The sequence below is a fragment of the Mus musculus genome, chromosome 5, assembly GCF_000001635.26.
Source record: "Mus musculus strain C57BL/6J chromosome 5, GRCm38.p6 C57BL/6J".
Taxonomy (NCBI): Eukaryota; Metazoa; Chordata; class Mammalia; order Rodentia; family Muridae; genus Mus; species Mus musculus.
Window position 1 is genome coordinate 52,449,654 of NC_000071.6, and position 22,285 is coordinate 52,471,938.

Genomic DNA, 22,285 nt, shown 5'->3' on the forward strand with positions numbered 1-22,285 from the left:
CATGTGTTAGTCAAACTGACTTCAAAAGCTGGTGAACTACAGTGGCTTGGCTTCCCCTGGAATGAGAAAGAGATCATAAAAACGACCCCGGGCCACTGGTGGTAGTGCGTGCCTGTAATGCCAGCACTTGGGAAGCCGAATAAGACAGCTTCTAAGTAAGAGCTTGGGCCATAGAGAAGGACTAGATCCAGACACAGCGTTGGAGAGCTAGAGTGTAGCTCAGTGGTAAAGTATATGCCTAGCAAATAAATAAATGGAGACAGAGAGAGAGAGAGAGAGACAGAGAGAGAGAGAGAGAGAGAGAGAGAGAGAGAGAGAGAGAGAGAGAGATAAAAGGCCTTAACACTTCTGCTGGCAGGGCTAAAATGCCCCTTTGAAAACTCTAACACCTCCTAACTTCTCAGACATGCTCCCAACAGGACAAGCCAGAGGGGACCTAGGGTTATGTTTTCTACTTCATAAAAGAAGTCTCTGCTTCCTGAGAGAGCTGAGCTACAGTCCCTTCAGGACTCCTTCTGCCTCCTAGGCAGCTGTTGACAAAAAGGAACCCAGGATGAACCACCATGAAGGCATCATTTTTGTTGCCAAGTTGTATTCTGGGGTTTGGGGAAAACCATGTGGGTTTCATGGCTATCAACACACACACACACACACACACACACACACAGCTACTCTCCAAACACAGTGCTTGAGTTTTTCCCTCCTGTACATAATGCATATGGTCTTTATCATTCTGGAGGCTGGTACTCACAAATAACATGCATCCATCATTGATCAACATCCATCCCCTCTACAAAAGAAAGGGGATGGGGCACAAAGGGTTGGTGTTTTTTATTTGTTTTTGTTTTTGTTTTTAGGAAGCCAGAACACCAGCAAAACATTACACTTTTTCGGAGCCAAAGTAAGATTTGAATGCAGGCTTGGCCCTGGCTCTTGGGCTACACCATCCCATCTCACTCACAGGATGGTCCCAACCACAAAACAGATCCCCTAAAATAAAGCATTGAAACTCTAACGCCACCAGCCATCTTCCTTTGATAGTACTGGGGATCCAGCTGCCGATTTCCACGTGCTAAACAGGCAAAGGGCGCGTTGGCACCTGAGTCGCAACCGCGACTCCCAACAGTACACATTCTGTCATTACAGTAATCAAGAGAATTGCATCCGAACCACCAAAAGAAAGAAACAGTCTCCCTCCTTAGGTTTGACAGCAAACTCCACCTTTCTGTATCTCCTGCTGGGCTGAACAGTCCCATGAGTGGACCAGAGCACTGGAGACAGACCCTGTGTGGAAGCCCCACCCCCACCCCCGGCTCTCATCCGCCCATACTGGTGCCAGGTGCATATCCTTTAAAGCAAGGAGGTGCTCCATCGCTGTCTGCCCTACATGCGGGCACCCGCAGCCTCGAGATCCTTCAAATCAACCATGCAAATCCTTACCGCTTTAATTACCCAAGTAAGTAGAGCTCTTGCCACCATCTGCCAGGATTCCAACCAATCGTGATCATTACAGTCGTTTTCTCTGGATGAGAACCTCATAGACATCCCTAAAGGGCCACTTGGGCCCTGAATTTCCGCCTGCAGGATGAAGGTGTCCCCAGCCGACGCAGCCCGAGGCGGGGAGCTGTTTGCTCCCTCGCTCTGCGCTCCACTCAGCTCTTCCAGAGCATTGCTAATTTGCTCTCGCCCCTCATCTTCACAGTGCTTATTTTCTTTCCACTATCTCCAGGCATGACTGATTAGGGAGAAATTTTCCTCAACAAGAGCTGTCAGTTCAGAACCAGCCAACAGCAAAAATTCAGGTGGAGACTCATTCTGGGACTCGGGGTGGGGATTCAAACCACGGGAGTTTTCGGAGGACAAGCTGAAGTATAAAGACCTGTTACAGGGGAGTCCATCTATTTCTGTGGCTGCCTACCATGCACACGGATTCCTTATGTTAACAAAGGGTTCCCGTGGGCGGCCCGAGACTATGGCTTTTCAGGAAGATGGAAAATGCTCACTGGCAACAAATCACCAGTGGAAGTCAAACCAATACTAGGCACAATTTTGTTTCCACCACAGTCTGTTTATCCCCCACCATCACCACCTCGGTCACTGCCATTAACCAAAATAGCATTTAGATGACAATGCTGCACGTATAGTCTGAAGACCTGACACTTGCCGAAAGCATTCCTGACGCAGCGTTGGGATGTCATTGAGGCAGGTCACATCAAGATTGACACATTTCTCTATTAGTAAAGAGATTCAACATCATCAGGATAGCAAATAGACTGCTGATAAGGTGACCAGACTGACCATATCTAAAGGAAATGAAATGCACAGGTGGAAAGACCTCAACGGACACAGCAGTGGTAAATAATAGCAAGTAAGGCCCTAGACCTGAGAGTCATATGCCCCTGGATACTAATCCCAACCCTTCAACCTTAGCCAAATGATCTCAGCAAGGAAATGCATCTCTTGCTGATCCTAAGGTCTTCCATCTATAAAATGGAGACCATGAGTGCATAGGACTGTGAGAGATTAAATGAGATTATGAAAACTGTTGCTTAGCCTGGTATCGGACATCTGACCATTTACTAAGAGGTGGTCCTCTTTTTCCTTCCTCCTCCCCCTCCTCCTCTTTCAAGAGATGTGTTTTACTTTAACTTGTGTTTATGTGTAAGTGTCTGTGTGTTTCTACGTGTGTGTGTGTGCAAGTGCCCTCAGAGGCCAGAAGAGGATGGGTCCTCAGGAGCTGGAGTTACAGACTGCTGTAAGCCACCAGTGTGGGTGCGGTCCTCCGGAAGAGCAGTAAGTTCTCTTAACAGCTGAGCCAGTACTGCAGCCCCTCTCCTCAGGACCAGTGACTAACCATCAGAACCGGTTGACTGTGGCAAGGTACAAAGACTGTTTTAAATGAGTGCTTGACCTACAACTATTACAGCCATGACAGACAGGGTTCTAGGTGCTGTACTCCTAGACACTCACGTGAGGACCTATGAACTAGCTATTGTGATTGGCCCATAAGTGTACAATGTAGCAGACAACACAATAGAAGCAGAATTGTTCTCTGGAATTTCTGAGGCAACATGTTAAAGGAGGTGACACTTTTCTCTTCATGTAACTCCTCCTTCCTGCCGCACGTTGGTCCACCGAATAGACAGCCTGCAAGCCACCACACCAGTGTGGATTGCACTTGAGGGAGGAAGGCGGCAATGCCTTCCTGACTTATGCAGTGCAGCAGTGTGCACAGGTGACTGACATTGGCCTGGGTGGGAGTGTCAAGTGAGGAATTGAATTCCCCCTAAAACTCTATGTCACCGCTGACAGCTGACATTGGCTGTCCATGACACCAAAGTATGTGAGTATTCTAGTGAGTTATTAACAGAGTTTAAATGCAAGATCACTTCCCTTCTGGTACCATAAGGTAAAAGGTGATGAGATGGCTCAGCAGTTCCAAGTGCTTGCAGCTCTTCCAGAAGAGCCATGTTTAGTTCCCAGTACCACACTGGGCAACTCCAAACCATCTGCAACTCCGACTCCAGGGGCTCTGACATTCTATTTCTGGCATTTCTGCAAACACAAGAGGCATAGATAGAGGCAGCTATCCAAGCATACACATAAATAAAAATGAAATAAAGTAAAAGTATATTTTCTAAACTTAAGGACTCAATATAGTAGACTACCTGGCTCACTCCCTCACTTTTTTTTTTTTTTTTACTTTTCATTAATTAATTTATGTATTCAGTTTACACCCTGATCACAGCCCCCCTTCCTCCTGGTCCCCTCCCCCTGCACAGCCCCTCGTTCATCCCCTTCTCCTCTGAGAAGGGGGAGTCCCTCTCCCCCGCCCCCAGGAGTATCACCCCACCCTGTTACATCAAGTCACTGCAGGACTAGGCACATCCTCTCCCACTGAGGCCCAGTGTGGGGACCAGGACATCTCATTTTCATTGGTGTATTTATTCACACATTCCCTGAGGCTAGACAGAGTTGGAAAAGCCTGAGGTTCAAATCCCGGCTCCTGCATTACACACACATTCCCGTCTCGGCCCTCAGTGATTGACAGCGGTGGATAAGTCACAGGCTGACAGCATCTTCAGCTTTCGCTCAGGACTGCGTGAGTGACAGCACATGGGCGGGGCATGGATCACCATGGATGCCTCTTCTCTCTCAGAGATTTCTCTTTTATGTTTTAAAGGGCATTCTTGTTTGTTTGGTTTTGTACACTTATTCTATATGTAAGAGTGGTTAGCTTCCTTGTATGTCTGTGTACCGCTTGGGTGCCTGGTGCTCATGGGGGCTAGAAGAGGGCATTGAATCCCTTAGAACTGGAGTTATAGGTTGTTGTGAGCCACCATATGTGTACTGGAAACTGACCCCAGATCCTCTGGAAGAGCAGCAGGCACCCTTAACCTCTGAGCCATCATTCTAACCCCCTCTTCTAGAATTTTCTAAGAAAAAGTAAAGAATCGGGAAGCGCAAGTATCCTGGAACTCGCTGCCCTATAAACACCATCATGTGGTTATTGTGCTAGAATATCAGTGGGGTTGCTCTGTGGAAAAACGTGTTTGCCAAACCCGGCTTATTCTTGTGACTGCACACTTTACTCAGGTGACTCTAAATAACCCTTGGCATATAAACTAACTGATGGTCTGAATAAATTTGCATATTGCATGAGACTTTAGTCTGCCTCACTTCTTTAGGCCTCTCTCTCCTAGGTTCATGCTGCCAAACAGAGTGGTTAACACATGGACGCATGCACATGTAAAACTGCATTCATCTGGCCACCTAAAATGTGTGCTTTCACTGCCTGCAGGTTAGGCTTCACGTAGATACAAAAATAAGATGGCATACACTACTGACTCATTTTGTAGAAATGACAACAGAAGAAATGAAAGGTCACACATATATTAACACCAGTCAAGTCTAGGTAAATTAAAGATTTTTGTTCCCCACTTCTTAAACATATCCATATTTGCTAAATCTGAAATGTACAGAAAATTTAAATTACTCAATATTAAAGTTAAAACCCATTATTACCTATACTATTTAGTATGCCTATATAATAGCTTTAGCTGCTCACTTTTCTTTTCAGTTTCTTCCTCATTCAAAAATCTAGGCCATCATGCCAAGCCTTCCCTATTGCCTGGGGACACTCTGCCTGACCAGGAAGAAGAGGCAAGCCCAAGGTGGGGACATAAACCCTAAGTATCATTGGGTCAACTGGTATACCTGTCTCCAGCCCATACCAGTAGAGAAGGCGTTTTGATGCCACCTTTAGGATATAGTCACAACTACAGGGCTTCTGACCCGATTGCTGCTATTTCTAGCCTATGTGGAGTTGAGGCAGGAATCTTGAGCCAAAAGCCAAAGTCTTGCTTTTTTAGCTCCGGTTTTGGGGGTTAGGCCTAAGTGAAATGGAAGCGAATATGAGGAATGATATTTTTCAGAGGTCTGAAAGTGAGGATAGAGGGCCTTGAACCTAAGGCTTCTAGCACAAGCCTCTGGTTTCATGGGAAACCATGTGGTTTGAAGTTGACATCTCTGCTCCCAGTTCTTGCTGAGTAACCACAAAACAGGTACTGAATAAACACTCCGAATTCCCATATCTTTCTCTGTAAAGTGATGCGTGCTCAGTCTATCCATCAAGGTGGCTCTGTAAAGTGATGTGTGCTCAGTCTATCCATCAAGGTGGCTCTGTAAAGTGATGCGTGCTCAGTCTATCCATCAAGGTGGCTCTGTAAAGTGATGTGTGCTCAGTCTATCCATCAAGGTGACTCTGTAAAGTGATGCGTGCTCAGTCTATCCATCAAGGTGGCTATGGGAAGAACGCCCTTTGGGACTTTGCATCCTGACTTTTGGGGAAGTACGTAGAATATAGTCAATATCTTTAAATAACAGTTGAAGAAACATAGATGTAAGGAATGATCTTGTTAATACTTTGCAGGATGACATGATGACCATGGACACTAAAGAGACATCTCAGCAGTTAGGAGCACTTGGTACTTTTCTAGAGGACCCAAGTTCAACCTCCCGTACTCATAGAAGGTGCCCCATAAGCATCTGTAACTCCAGCTCCAGGGGATCTGAAACCCTCATCGAGCCTCCACGCGCGTGTCCCCAACCCTCCTCACCCCCCTACCCACAAATGAAAAAGAAAATAAAATGAATATTTTTCAAAAAAAAAAAAAGAAATTATGGAACTTCATCACAGATGAGTCAGGTCTAGGTGGCAAATGATCTTTGGGGCAAGCGAATTCTAGTCAAGAGCAGAAGAAGAAGAAGAGCCTGATGACCAGTCAGGAGCAGGTCAGATCCCATCATAAAACCTGCTCTTTATAACCAAATGATTTCCCACCCACAACCTCCGCCTGCCTTTTCTAGCAATATCTCTATACAGTAAAATTCCAGCTTGGAAAGAATGAAAGGGAAGAAACGGGGAGGAGGGAAGTGAGGTATAGTAGCCTCATACATCCGAGAGCTTACTAAAAGGTGATTTTACTTACTGCCTCTGAGAGATCACAAATTATAGTTTGAAAGTCAGAAGCTCTGTGGGATAAAAATGGATAGAAGAAGACTTGGAGGAAAAAAAAATACCAGACCATCATGTTGTCCTTATAAAAAATATGATGTCCTTATTTTGATTCAGCGGTTTTTCAATTCGAGTGTTAACGACAAACCATTCAGATTGTCATCTCATCTAAATTTGTTCATTGTGGACCAGACACTGAGAGGGGCCCAGTGGAGAATGAGCAATGAATCAGCCTTGTCCTCACCTGAAAAACTCCAGGCTGAAGGAAACTTAAGAATCCCGACTTAAGCCTCTGTGGGGAGAGGGGAAAACTGCCCAGGGGCAGTTGGCCAAGAGCAAGTTTGCCTAAATAGATACTTTGGGATAGCAGGCAGGAAGATACCTTTAGCAGTGGCACAGGGCACTGACGGCTGAACCTTGAAATGCAAATAATGGAAAAGCAGTGTACGAGAGTTCTTGGCCTGTGGAAGTGCTGGACTTGTGAAAAGAGAAACACACTATAGACTTGGTCCATTTTGGTTTTAGATAAAAGTAAAAACTGTGTTAAATGGTAGCAGAGTTTGGGCCAAAGTGAGAGCCAATAAGGAGTTGTGGAGGCTCTCTGAGCAAGGGAAAGTTATGGTCAGAATTCTTATTAGTACTTGAGCTGGCAGTCATGGCTGAAATAGAAAAGGTGGAAGGGACTTGGATACAGGAAGGCTGACGACGTGTCTAAAACAGTCCTGGAAGGAGGTCACTGCTACTTCTCTGTGAACAAGCACCATGCTTTTTCCTAAGCACTAAACTTGACTTCACTCAGCAGTGCAGGAAGCCAGAGTGGTTAGCAGATGTACTCAAGACCAGAAGGGGGTTAGAGTGGAGTGGGGCAGAAGAGGGTGGGCCTGTGATGAGATCATGCTTGGGGACAATGAAGGGGGCGTGAGGCTGGAGGTTAAGAGGCTCTTAGAAGAGATCCAGACTAAAAGTTGCCTGGAATAGACAGCACACAGCAAGCACACTGCAACATCTAGAAGAGCTGTAAAGGAAGAAAGAAAAGGTTACAGGCTGACCCCAGCATGCATATCAGGCTGGAGCCAATTAGAAAGCAAATTGAAGCTGGCTAAAAAAGGGGAGCACCCCACCCTACCCAACCACCTCCAATATTGCCTTCCTCGTGAATTTACAGATGGCAGAGCAAGCAGGCACGTCAATCTGTGCCCTGTCAGCATGCATTTTCAATGGCATCGTGTTGACAGCTGCAGCTGACACATCACCTCCGTTTGCAGAGGCATCCCTGATGCCCTGGGGAAGAGTTTTCCTACAACCTGACAACAGTAAGCGCTCTCGAAGGGAGTGGGGGCTTGAAAACACATTTTTACACACCCTTTCACTGAGTTTTCTTTTCTGAGAGGTACCAGGCAGGTACATTCTTCCTTTATAAAAGTCCAGAGAAAAGAATTTGTCCAAGACATGAGGAGATTTACCCAAGTCCAGGGAGCAACCAAGCAGCAGACCTTGAGTACTTAGGTGGGTGTAACAGTCTGAAATAGGAAACTGGCCAGGATGGTGGGTATGCACTAGGGCCATTTGGACAGAGAACGGATGGAAGGCAGACTCAGATGGACTGAAAGTCCATGTAAGCAAGGCTCAGACACAGGAACAGATTGGCTCCTGTGTCTGTCTAGCCCTTGTCCCTGTCAGCCTTTGTCTCCTTCAGCCATGCCTGGCAGACAAATCATCTCCAAGGCAGTTTCTTCTGCTCAGTTGACAGATCACTCCATCATTCACTTCCAGAGTGAAGGCTACACTCACCATCCTGGTACCTTCTCTACCACCACCAGCCACCAGGGCACTTGAAGTCTGAGTGTCCCCACCTAAAGCCAGATGAACTGAGATCTCACCAACAAAGCCTTCTTCTGCTTGCTTACAGGTTCACAGGGTTAGTCCATTATCATCATGGCAGGTGGTATGGTAGCATGCAGGTAGGTGCTGGAGCAGTAGCTGAGCACTATATCCTGATCCACAGACACACACACACACACACACAGAGACTGAGTTTGGCATGAGCTTTTGAAACTTCAAAGCCCACTCCTAGTAAGTAACACACTTCCTCCAACAAGGCCACACCTCTTAATCCTTTGCAAATAGTGCCAACCCCTGGCAGAGGCATTCAAATAAATGAACCCATAGGAGCGATTCTTATTCAAACCACCATAGGCGGGATGATCTTTTCAGCCTAATGTGAAGAACCAAGAAGGGCTCTGACCAGGGAGAACACAAGAGCCTTACCCCTGTGAGGTCAGTCTGTAAGGAGGAGGGAGCCGGGATGTATGCAGAATCTATTTGGCTGCACCAGCCAATTTATGAAAGCAAGTATCAGAAAATGGGAGACCACTGAAGGTTTCCAAGTATAAGATTAATAAAACCTGCTTCTCATTTTGTTTTTAAAGGAAGTTAGCTGGTGATTTGTATAGAATATAGACTGGATTGAAGAAGATCTGATATCCAAGCAAAATTAGGGTGTTTATTGCAATAAAATAGATAACAAATAGTAGATTAAATGAGGTGACATGAAATAGGAAAAATCAACCAAACATGTGTTGATCGGCCATTCATTACCATGACAAAATGCCTGACATAAACAACTTAAAAGGAAGAAAAGTTTTTGGTTTCAATGTAAGGTTGACTGGGCCCATTACTTTCAGGCCTGTGTCCAGGCAGAAGCATCATGTGGCTCACCTCATAGCAGCGAGGAAGCAGAGGAGAAAGAGGAAAATTCTGGGGCCAGGCACTGCCTTCCAGTACATCCCTCAAGCTGTCGACTTTCTCTAAGTGAGCCCCTCTTCTTAGTTTTCATCATTTGTCAATAACACATCAAGTTATAAATCTATCCATGCATGCATTCATTCATTCATTAGGTCAGAACCTTCATGATCCAACCTCCTCTCTATGATGCAGTCCACCAGCTGGGGAATCAAACTTTTGACACATGAGTCTTGGGTAAGGGACACTTCTTATCCAAACCATTATAGTTTATGTTCCCTGGGAACCATTTAGATCCAACATGTGGTGCCATTTCGGCTGAGGCCCCCCAGAATAGGAGCAGACCCTTTACTAGGCCAAGCATTGGCCATGAGGCACCCAGAGTGGCACTGTGTAGTGATTTCTTCCAAATTGAAATATCCCTTCCTAGAGGGAAGTAGGAAGCTGAGGAAAATTCACACGGCTTGGAGGACCTCAGAAAGTTTAGAAGACCTCAAAAGTCTCAAGATCTCAGAAAATGGCCAAGCTCAAGAGGTCCCTGTGTGCAGTTGTGTAAGCACTGAGCAGTTGCTAGGGAAGAGGAAACTCTTGAGTGGAGCTGCTTGCAAGACGGACAGGGAACTTGGTGGGTAGGAAGCTTTATCAGTTGTCATCATGCTGGGTAAAACAGCTGATTTGAAGTTACCCACAGTCCCGTAAATAACCCCAGGATACCCGTTGTATCACCAAGCTAGAGTAGAATCTTTTCTCTAGTCTATCAACAGTGCCCTAGGTAGGTGAGCAGACAATTGTTCTAGTCTCCCCAGAGCATGGTCGTTCAACAGGCCCAGTTTGGTGTGATTGACGGAAAAGAGGCCGTGCGTACGAAACATCATTTACTCTGGTCATTTTCATTCAGAGGCTAGCCACAGTCCTCTTCCAGTCTTCAGCCAGGGTATTTTATTTAGTGTGAAACTCAGTTAATTTCTCAACATAATAGGAGTAAGAAGTTGTCAAATTTAGAAGTACATATGTGAATTTCTCCACATAGGAGAGAACATGAATCCTATTAGTTAAAAATAGCAGATGCACTCAATCCCCCCCTCCACGTGCTAATTTTAATAAACTTACTCTGAAATTAGCCTGCCACTACAAAGATAGCTGCTCATCAGAAGCATTCCCAGTGAGCTCTCTGCTCTCCTCACAAGAGTTCAAGCACTCCCAACAAGCTGAACAATGCAGAGTTCAAAATAGAACACGCGCTCTCTCCTTACCAAGCTCTTTTGCCCCTACCTCCTGCCAGTCCCAGTGCCACCAAGTTCAAGCTACCTATCAAGGCCATCATTCCACTCCACTGCCCCATCCACCTTGCCGTGACTCCTGCAGGGGTCTCCCTACAGAATGTTCCTCATTGCCATTGTGTTCAATGCCCACTAATTCTATATTTCCTTTGACCATTGACGGGGTCATATAGTCTATACTTATGACTATACCTCCCCACAATAGACAAGTCTGGTACACAGTGTAAGGTTACAAATTAAAGACTTTGAGTTACGTATTCCCTAGAAATTCAAAGCTTTGGGGGTCCAGTAGAGAGATAGAGAAATACAGAATAGTTAGGACTCACTGTTATAATATACAAATTATATATTGGTAAATTGCTGTGTTCTGTTCAAGCTCACTGAGAAGCTGAGGCTAGAAAAAGGTACACAGACACACACACACACTTTAGACCCAAGCATGTTTATACCAAGTGTCTTCTGAAACCCTCTGTCCTAGGTCAGACTTGCCCCCATCTCTATAGAAAAAGGACGTCATTAAGAAGCTAAAATATCATGTGCTTGTGAACAGCTAGAAAGTAAAACTATCTCCAAGTGTGGTTACCAGTCTCTATCCCATAGTATAAAACAGCCTGCTGTTCAGCTGTGGAAAGCCCATCTCTGGGGAGGATGAAGAGGACCTGAGACTCTTGATTGGGAATTCCAGCCGACTGCCCCAGCTCCCACAGTCCACCCTCGTAGCTATTTAATGTCGTCATCTTCATCTGCTTCTATTTGATCTTTCACTTGGAGGCCTAGCTGATGGGACACTGCTTGGCCTGGGACTCTGGAGGGCGAACTGCATCTGAGTGCCTCAGTGAGATTTGCCTGTTTTATTTTCTGCTGGATATTCGTAAGATCCTGACTTGATGGTGTCCCCCGTGTTTGTTCTCTCAGCTGTACGACTCCAGTTGAGTCTGCTAATGGTGTAAACTCCTGACTTAATATTTTACTGTCTATCTGTAACTTCTCTCTAGCTGCTAATTGCTATTCGTTCGTTTACTTACTCTATACTTAATGAAGTCACTCATTCAAAACCAGAGCTCTCTGGCTATCATAGCTCTTTCTCTAGACCACATAAAACAACTGAGAAGAGTGCTGTTGGCAGACGAGATCAGATCAGTGGTAGCTCACCCTCACCTGTCTCTCCCTGACTCCTAGGAGTTACTACATTGTTTCCCACTGTCTGGCACTGTGCCTTGCAGATTGTTGAAGCTCTGTGACACGTGGGTTCAGTGAAAACAAACCTACCCTAAGCCCTTTTCGCCAGCTTGGACTCTAGCTGAACAAGCATTTGGTGCCTCTCTGCTCTGGCTACATCAGAGCATTTGTTGCTACCTGATGTACCACTGATCTACCCTGTCTATCTCACTACAGTGCATGCTATCTTCCAACCAAGTAGTTCCTGCCCCTTCTTGGAATGCTTCCTCTCAGAGGAAACACCAGCTCAGGCCCATCTCTGCTCATCATAGTCTTTGCCCTCTTTAACTAAAAGCAGTGGCTCATGATCCCTCTGGGGGGTCATATGACCTTTTCATAGGAGTCACCTAAGACCATTAGAAAACATGGATATTACATTCACAACAGTAGCAAAATTAGTTGTGAAGTAGCAACGAAAATAATTTTGTGGTTGGGAGTTCACCACAACATGAGGAACTGTATTAAAGGGTTGCAGCCTTCAGAAAACTGAGAACCACTGAGCTAGAGGGAAGGGACCCAGTTCATATTCCACTTCCTCTACGTCTGCTCCTCTGCCCAGCTTATGGATTATTATTGTGCATGGTCCTTTTATTAAACAAAAAATATCAGCTAATGGGAGTGAATATGTCAAGAGATTAACAGGATAGGCTGTCTTTCCTTGTCACCTCCATTTCCTGTACTCACTGCCCTGATTCTCCGTGCGTATTTCTGTCTCATTTTAAGAGGCCAAACATTCTGCCTTTCTGTCCCAGAGAAGGGAAGCCCAGTGAAACCCAGGGATAGCCATTTCCATTTTGAATGTCTTGCTTTCATGATGTCATAGCATAAATGGCTTCCCAGTAGCTCCGTCTACCAAGACCTCCCAGAGATCAGAAAGAATATCCTATGTTAAGGGTAGGGCAGAATCAGGCTGCAAAGGAGGACTTGGTCCTTGGTCTCTTAGAAGGGGTGCTGAGCTTGATGAGAGAGAGCGTGAGGGATGGGGAGGGAACATGCATGGCTCCTTCAAATACAAACCTGTTGAGTTGAAGAACTACAAAGATATAGAGAACGGCTGCCAATAGCAGTGGTTGAATATCCACTGCCTCCTCTTTAAAAGAAATATATGTACTGTCATATTTTCATGTAATTTGCATAGGTAAAAACCACCTTTCTAAAATCTGAAGTTCTATAAACTTATAGCCACCCCCATAATCGAGATAAAAGATTTTTCCATCAAACTAGAAAGTTCCCCCAAGTTCCTCTTTCACATCATTATAAAGCTCTGGCAAACCACAAGGGTTTTCTATCTCTTTACTTTTGGCTATTCAAAGATTTCTTTATTCTTTGGTCTCAGTAATATCCATCCCTGGGTGGATATTCATGCCCCAACTATCAACTGCACACACTCAACAAATGTGGGGTCTTATATATCAAAGAAACCTTAATAAAAGTGTGTTTAGCCAGATGCTGGAAAGAACCCAGATGCCCCTCAACAGAGGAATGGATACAGAAAATGTGGTACATTTACACAATGGAATACTACTCAGCTATTAGAAAAATGAATTTATGAAATTCCTAGGCAAATGGATGGACCTGGAGGGCATCATCCTGAGTGAGGTAACCCAAACACAAAGGAACTCGCACAATATGTATTCACTGATAAGTGGATATTAGCCCAGAAACTTAGGATACCCAAGATATAAGATACAATTTGCTAAACACATGAAATTCAAGAAGAATGAAGACCAAAGTGTGGACACTTTGCCCCTTCTTAGAAATGGGAACAAAACACCCATTGAAGGAGTTACAGAGACAAAATTTGGAGCTGTGACAAAAGGATGGACCATCTAGTGATTGCCATATGCAGGGATCCATCCCATAATCAGCTCCCAAACGCTGACACCATTGCATACACTAGCAAGATTTTGCTGAAAGGACCCAGATATAGCTGTCTCTTGTGAGACTATGCCGGGGCCTAGCAAACACAGAAGTGGATGATCACAGTCAGCTATTGGATGGGTCACACGGCCCCCAATGGAGGAGCTAGAGAAATTACTCAAGGAGCTAAAGGGAACTGCAACCCTATAGGTGGAACAACATTATGAATTAACCAATACCCCGGAGCTCTTGACTCTAGCTGCATATGTATCAAAAGATGGCCTAGTCGGCCATCACTGCAAAGAGAGGCCCATTGGACTTGCAAACTGTATATGCCCCAGTACAGGGGAACCCCAGGTCCAAAACGGGGGAGTGGGTGGGTAGTGGATTGGGGGGGTGGGTATGGCAGACTTTTGGGATAGCATTGAAAATGTAAACGAGGAAAATACCTAATAAAAATAAAATAAAAATTTAAAAAAAGTGTGTTTAGAAACTATATGAAGGGCTAGAGAGATGGCTCAGTGGATATGAGCACTTGCTGCACACGCATGATGACCTGGTTTCAAATCCTCAGTGTCCACATAAATAAGCAGCTGTTGGTGTGGCACATGCTTGTAACCCCAGCACTAATCTCAGCACAAGTGGGGAGAAGTCAGGAAGAGCTCTGGGGCTTGTTAGCTACCAGCCTAGTTCTAGGAAGAGTGAGAGCCCCTGTCTTAGAAGAATGTGGCAGATAGAGACAGAGCAAGGCATTGGGTATCCTCTACTGGCCTCTGTGCATGCACAGGTGCACACACACAAAGACACACACACACACACAGACACCCACATACATTCACTAGCACACAATGACATAGACAGACAGACATTCACACACACATACACTAACACAGAGACACTGACATAGACAGATATACACACACTCATATCACACACACATACACTAACACAGAGACAGTGACATAGACAGACACACACTCACATCACACACATAATATACACTAACACAGAGACACTGACATAGAGAGAGAGACACACACACACACACAGACACTGACATAGACAGACAGACACACTGCTTTCAGAAGTGACTGCCAAGGTCTATTCCTTCCAGCAGTGGAGACTTCTGCTGGCTCCACATCCTGCTAGTTCTTTATTAGTTTATTTGCTGTTTTCTATTCTAACAGGAGTGTTGTCGTCTCTCCCTGTGGTTCCAATTTCCATTTCCCTAGTGACTGATGATGCCGAACAGCTGTGCAGGTGCTTACTTGCCATCCCTATCTTTTCTTCAGAGCAGCATCTACTTAACTTTGCCCATTTGGAAAATTAAATTTCTTATTTTCTTATTTAGTTATAAGAATCGTTTATATATTCTGGGTATGAGATATGTATTCTGCTCATACTATCTCCCAACCCATGGCTTGTTTTGCATTTATCAAGCAAGTCTTTCATAGGCAAGTAACTTCTAATCTTTATAAAATTCAACTTAATCTACCTCTTTCTTTAATGATTTTTCTTTCCATGTTCATAGATACTCTCTCTATATATATATATCTTTTAGTAAGATCCTTAAAATACAAGTTGGGTATATCTAGCTAAAGGTTATATTTTCTTTCTATCATTTCAGTCAATATTGGTCATATGACAGCATTCCAAGCAATGGCTTGTGACCAGAAGTGATACAAAAAGCTCTCCATCCCTCCTTCAGACAAGAAAAGCCCCTGCTCTGGACTATCCCTGCCCTCTCCCTCCTACCCTTCCTATGGGCTAGGATATATAGCAGCATCTGGGTTCAACTACCCAGCTGATGGCCATGCCCTAAATTATAGTAGAGCAACAATATGGAAGGAGCCTGGGTTCTGAATGATCCACAGAGCAGAGTGTAGGCCCACCTGGATTGCAGCAGTGTACCAGGAAAGGCACATGGATGTCTATCTTGTTTAAAATAGTACATTTAGAGAGTGGGTAACTTGGATTTTAAGAGATATACCTGTTTTTCTTAGAAAGTGGAGTTCCTTAGACCCAAGTTTTACCTTCATCAAAGCTGGGGTCCTATAGCTTATGCTCATTTGTGTAAATTCACCTGCCAAACACAAGGTTCAGTACAAGCAGGCATTAGTGTGTTTTTATCTTCACAATACCTAAGGTAGCCAAGCACGGTGATGCAACCTCTAATCCCATCCCTCAGGAAGCAGAGTGGATCTCTGTGAGTTTAAGATCAGCCTGGTATACATACAGAGTTCCAGAATAAACTCCAAAAACAGATGAGCATTTTTACTGTCCTCTTAAAGATTAGGGAAAGAAACAAGGAGGCTCACAGGAGCTGCATGGCAGCTCTTTTTTGCTTTGCTTAGTCTCCCAGTTTAATTTGGGGATCTTTTTTTATCCCTGTTCTCAGTCTATGGAGCCTTAACAGATCCATGTGCACAAATCCAGGCCTAAAACCATCAGATCACCACATTGCTAAGCAATTCCTATAGGAAAAGAGAGTGACCTCCAAAGGGGTTTGGCAGCCAGGCACAATGGCTCCTGTCTATAATTCTAACGCTTCGGGGAGGGAAGAAGATCACCAAGAGCTCAAGGTTGGGAAGGGGGTGGGGGAAGGAAGGAAGGGAGGGAGGGAGGGAGGGAGGGAGGGAGGGAGGGAGGGAGGGAGGGAGGGAGACGGAGGGAGGGAGGGACAGAGACAGAGACAGAGACAGAGACAGACAGAGGAAATTAAAGGTGTTTGTAGTGTCCTATGATTTTATGGGACATTAGACAGGTGACTTCACTTTCTCTCTGGACTTGAACTTGAGGGGATGAGAATACAGAAAATAAACAGACCCAAATATGGGGGGGGGGGGCGGGTAGAATTCCTTTGTGTGCCAAATCCAGAAATGCAAAAAAAGCACACCCAATCACAGAGTCACTGGACCTGTTAGGTAGAACTTACCATAACACTACCATACACCAAATGTGGCAAACCAAAAGCAACCAACTCTCTCCTAGTCCTGGAGGATAGAAATCCAAACCAAAGTGTCAACAGATCTGTGTTCATTTGAAGTAAAGTTCCACTGCTGCCTTGCCTAGCTTGCAGTGGCAGCTGACAAGCCTTGGTATTCCTTCACTGGATGCTAACTCCAAATTCTGCTTAGGTCACGAGTTGGCCATGTTTCTCCCTTGTCTTCAAGAGTCCGTGCAGTAAGAACACATCCTGACTCTCTCACATTTCCACAGACACTACTTTAGAATAAAGTCACACTGATAGGTATGGAGGGGCACAGTTGACATATACTCTGAGCCACCATTTACTTCGTAGCATCAGTTAATAAAATGACTTCTGAGTTTTAGCCATTTTAGCTCAAGGTTTTGATCATTTGCATCAAGCAACAGGTAGAGCCAATGCTTGTCCTTAAGCATCTTAATATCTGTTCACATTTCGTCTAGGCTCCACCTCCACAATTACCTGGCAACAGCCAGGTGTGACTGGCACACGATAAAGGGGGCTGCTTGCCCTCCCCCCTCTTGCTCTTGCTCCCTTGCCCTCTTCCCTCCCTCTCCCCATTCCCCCCTTCTCTCTCTACGTGCTCATGGCTGGCCTCTACTTCTCTCTCTCTCTCTCTCTCTCTCTCTCTCTCTCTCTCTCTCTCTCTCTCTCTCTCCCTTCCTCCCTCTCTCTCTCTGCCTTTCTGCCAACTCCCATCCTCATGAATAAAGTCTATTCTATACTATACCATTGTGTGGCTGGCACCTCAGTGGGGAAGGGATGCCTCAGCATGAGCCCACAGAGGCACCCCTGTCCCCCACATCATATGGCACCTCCACCAAATATAACCCTTCTTCTTCTTTTCTTTTTATAAAACACAACAATGTCTTCAGAGTCTAAGTCAACACTAAAACTAAAAGCTGGGTCTCTGGATTAACTGACCACACATGAACTCCACACTGGCTTTGAGTTTTTCAAAACTAAAGAGCTGTGGCTTGGAGCTGGGATAGAGGGTTAACTGTCTTTTGTCTGCCTTGCAGCCAATGTATACAACATGCCCAAATGAACCAACCAAATTCCAGTCAGTGATTAGGCTACGAGATGACTGTCAACTTGACTGCATTGAGAATTACTGAGAAGGTTGGTGGGGACACTGCCATGGGCATATCTGTTTGGACATTTCCAGGAAGAATAATGGAAGGGAAAAGACCCACCCTGAATCTGGGCAGAACCAGGCCATACCATGGGCCTGGACTAATGAACGGGGAAACAGGGGAGAAAGCCAGCGAGGGAACTGAACTTGCTGCTCTGTTTCACCACATCTTCCCTGACCTGATGGACTGAACCATCTGAATGCATACACCAGAATAAACCCTTCCTCCGTAAGTTATCTTTGTGGAGTTAATTGGCCACAGAGACAGAAAAGTAATTAATACAAGTCACGGATTATGTGTGTGGCTGTTTTTGTGGTTTCTCTAAGGTTGATCGATCACCACGTGTGCCAACGAGAGGCCATTTGCACCTCCCCGGGCATTGAATGTTCAGCTTTGAGCATGACTCTTTCACACTCAGAGCATTTACAGCAGGGCTGTCACCACTGGTTACCCTAAAAATGGAGAAATGGCCTGATCTCTGTAGGCTCTTTTAAACGAAAACCATGTCTGAACCAGTAGAGGAAACCAACTGAAAGACAGCCAGGGCTCCAGGCAGGAAGGGAAATGGTGTAGAGACCCAGGTGGGACTGAAATCCAGACTTTCTGCAGAAAGAGGTGGTATTCCTTTGCAAAGCTCATTTGGCTCTGGTCCAAGTTGCTTCCTCTATGTGCCCAAATCTCTTGGTAATGCTGCCAGCCATGGTTCATTGCATTCAACTTGGACAGATACCAGTCCACACACAGAGAGCCCCACCAGCTAGAAAAGTGGATAGGTACTTTCCTGGGCAGCTGGAATTTCAAGGAAGGCAGACTAGGGGCCGAATCTCTCAGCACACACATCTCATCGCTTTCCAACAGCAGGTGGATTTGTTCCCCATGGCTGATGTGGCAAATGAACACCAAGTAGGACTTAAAAGAATAAAAACGTATTCCCCTGGTCAGGGAAAGCAGATGCCCAGAGTCGGTGTGCCAGTGGGCACTCCTTGACCTGTGCGGCACTACTCTAATCTCTGGTAGTGTTCATAAGCTTTTTCTCTGTGTGTCTGTCTTCCTATAGCCTTCTCCCCATGTATCTTAGTCAGGGTTTCTATTCCTGCACAAGCATCATGACCAAGAAGCAAGTCGGGGAGGAAAGGGTTTATTCGGCTTACACTTCCATGCTGCTTGTTTATCACCAAAGGAAGTCAGGATTGGAACTCAAGCAGATCAGGAAGCAGGAGCTGATGCAGAGGCCATGGAGGGATGTTCTTTACTGGCTTGCTTTCCCTGGTTTTCTCAGCCTGCTCTCTTATAGAACCAAGACTACCAGTCCAGAGATGGTCCCACTCACAAGGGGCCTTCCCCCCTTGATCACTAGTTGAGAAAATGCCTTACAGTTGGATCTTGTGGAGGCATTTCCTCAACTGAAGCTCCTTTCTCTGTGATAACTGCAGCTGTGTCAAGTTGACACAAAACTAGCCAGTACACCGTGTTTTGGCTTCTCGAGCCTCTCTCTCTCCTTTCTGTAAAAAAGACTCTAGACATTAGATTAAGGGCCCGCCCTAAATGTAAGATGATCTCATTGCAAGATCCTCAACTTCACAATGTCAACAAAGACCCCCACTTCCAAAGAAAACATAGGAATAGTTACTAGGAGCTAAACCTCAGTCATATCTGTGGGTGTTTGGTAAGGAAAATTCCATTCACTATAAATAAATTGAAGACCCAAAAATCTGCCCTTTCATAAGCATCCAGAATGACTCCGATCTTCAGGCCTTGTTTTGAGGAAGCTGATCCATTTGCTTCAGATCCAAAGATGGATTAAATATGGCCCCTGCCTTGGAAGGCTTACCAATTGATGAGAGATGTTGACAAGCCATATGAAGCACTGCCTCATACTGCCAAGCAAGGTCCTAGGACCAGGCAGACCAGGGTTCAAGTCCTGTTTCCTCCACTTAACAGCAGTGAGGCTTAGAGCATGCTCCTTGGCCTGCCTGAGCCCTGATTCCCATCCTGTTTGAGAGGTGATTCCTATATAAATTGTTGTTGAATGAGGTTCAACTGCTAAGGAAAATATGGCTTTCCATACAAAAACTGACATGAAGGGCACAGACAAGAGACAGACATTAGTACCTAAGGCAGAAAGCAAATTCTGCTCATGCTCACACTCTTTAATATACATCTATGAAACAACGAATTCCATTATTTTGTAGCATGTAGCCCATGATAGCTAGGAATGTATGCAAAATTATGAACCTGAGGCATGAAAATTTTATACATCTTTATAGCACAATTGCATGGTTCTTGTATGTTATAACATCAACAAGACTTTGGGATGGGTGAGACAACTTTTAAAAGACCCATTTCAGGATCCATGGGCTTACTTAGCCAACTTTTATCGATTACCTTCTGTAGATGGAGCTCAAATTATAGGCTTTGGAGAGCCAATTAAAAACCAGTCTAGCTAGAATCTCACTACCATGCAACGTGGTCAGTCCAAATAAACACCTGGCACTGGGCGGCACCCTGAAGGGACACCTGGTACAATTTAGCTTTGATTATAGTCCCTTTCTCAAGATGTTTTTCATTGTTTATTGAGTGGCTTTCTTCCCAGACTATACTAGTAAACATCATGTGTTTTCTGAAGGCAGGAGGTGCTGAAGTGTCTCCTGAGTTGGGGACCACTGCATTCTAAGAGCAGAAGAGTGTAAGTAACTTCTTGTTTATTGTTTATTGTTTATTTGTTTATTTGTTTGGAGGGAGAGCTTTGAACCCGCTATGCAGCAGAGGATGGCTTTGGTTGGACTCCTGATCCTCCTGCCTCTACCTCTACCAAGAGCTGGGACCACAGGCGTGCATCCCCATGGCCAGGTAGTGTGCTTGATTTGGAATGACCATTCTCAACACAGATCTACCTGAACAAGAATACCGTACCTTCTAAGTCAGCACCCACTCCTGGACTTCCATGGAGAACCCACCCCCACCTTCATCATCTTTTACTGCTATAGATGATTCTGGATGGGCCCAGAGATGAGATTCCCAGTGGATATATTCCTTGACACAAAGCCTGATAGAGAAGATAACCTGACAGAGAAGATAGAGCTGGGCCGTGGGCCGAGACATAACCCCTTCCAGTGCTAGACCAATGTTTGAAGGAACTAAACTAAGTGGCTCTAAGTGGTGGAGTTCATTGCTCTACACACACTGGGTGTTAAGTGGCTAGATAATGGAGGAGCCGTCCATACAGGTGAGGGAGGTGAATTGGTAGCTTGCTAGGGGAAGGAAGACATCAGGATCCCTCTCACCTGGAGAAGCTAGCTGCCTGACCCGAGCCAACCAACTGGGTGGATCAGAGAGAAGGCAGCCTAAGAGTCTGAAAGCTTCCTTCTGGCCCATTCACAGGGGAGGGCGTGGAGTTGTCTATATCCACAGGTCACATCACCTCTGTACCTGTCTCATTTTCCTTTGAGAAATGAATGGTTTCACTACCTCACAGCACATAGTAGGTGCGGGAAACAGGAGCTCAGAGAGTGGAGTAAGTGAACGCATGAACCAACCATTGCAAGGATGCCAAACTCTTTCACTTAAACCGCTGCTCCAAGTCATTGCACCTGCCCAGTTGTTACCCAAGGGCCCGGATGGTCCCTCAGGCGTCACCTTTTCAGCATCGGGAATCATCCAATCGCTTGCCTCCATAACAGTGGTGACTAGGCAGGCAGGTGGGGCTTGGCTCTTTCCCCTCCCGGATCCCAGGGCTTCTCAGTCTCTCCAATCCTAGGCCAAACGCTGGCGAGCGAAAGGCCCCTCCCCAAAGCCTGGCACCAGATGGTGCGGGCGACCGCGGCTCCCCCGCAGGCCCGAACGTGAGGGGTGGACCGTGCACCTGCAGGTCCTGCCGCGGCCACCTGCTACCCGGGCTCACAGGGCTTGGGGACCTGCTGCAGCGGCTCAGGAGGCCGATCCGGAGCCCCGGCCTCACCTCGCTCACCAGCCCCTGCCAGTCGCTCTCGGTCCGATCGCCGTCCATGTCCCCTCCTGCGTGCGCGGGCGGGCTGCACAACCGCCTCCCTTCTCCTCCTCCTGCTCCTGTCGCCGCCGCCGCCGCCGCCACCCCGGCCCCGCGCAGCCCGGAGAGGGCCAGGAACCTCCGAGCCTCCGCGCCGCCGCCTCCCGCGGCTGCCCGCGCCGCTGCCTCCACGTCAGCCTCCGCGGAGGAAGGGGAGGAGGAGCCGGGCCCCAACCACTGCCCTACAGTGGCTCGGGGCCGGTGCCAGCCGCGGCACCCCGGGGACCCCAGGCCACCAGCTGTGTCTCCTAGGGAAGGAAGGGACTCTGCATGTGAACCATCACATAACCCCAGACTCCAGCATTCCCAGGCCTGTGGTGAGGGAGGGAGGCTGGCGAACAGGTGGGTGTCATCCCCAGGTCGAGAAGCCAAACTCCTCCATCCAGCCATCCCCTGCCAGGTCAGGCCTCTACCATTGAAACTGAAGCTCCACCAAGGAAGGGCCCTTCTTTCCCCTGAGTACACATTGGAGCAACCTTGGCACGCAGTAGATGCTCTACA

At 46.2% G+C, this 22,285-nt stretch overlaps 1 protein-coding gene across 2 annotated transcripts in view; it reads right to left on the reverse strand.

Annotated features, from left to right (window-relative positions):
- Positions 1-21,925, reverse strand: part of Ccdc149 (coiled-coil domain containing 149) — a 96,928-nt gene extending 75,003 nt beyond the window's left edge. The window contains exon 1 of one of the 2 annotated variants that reach the window (NM_001379231.1): positions 21,698-21,925. In NM_001379231.1, coding sequence (NP_001366160.1) covers positions 21,698-21,745 — 48 coding nt within the window. In that variant the 5' untranslated portion in view covers positions 21,746-21,925. The remainder of the gene's footprint in view (positions 1-21,697) is intronic. The other variant, NM_001256059.1, reaches the window with a different exon arrangement.
- Between the last annotated feature and the right edge of the window lie 360 nt (positions 21,926-22,285).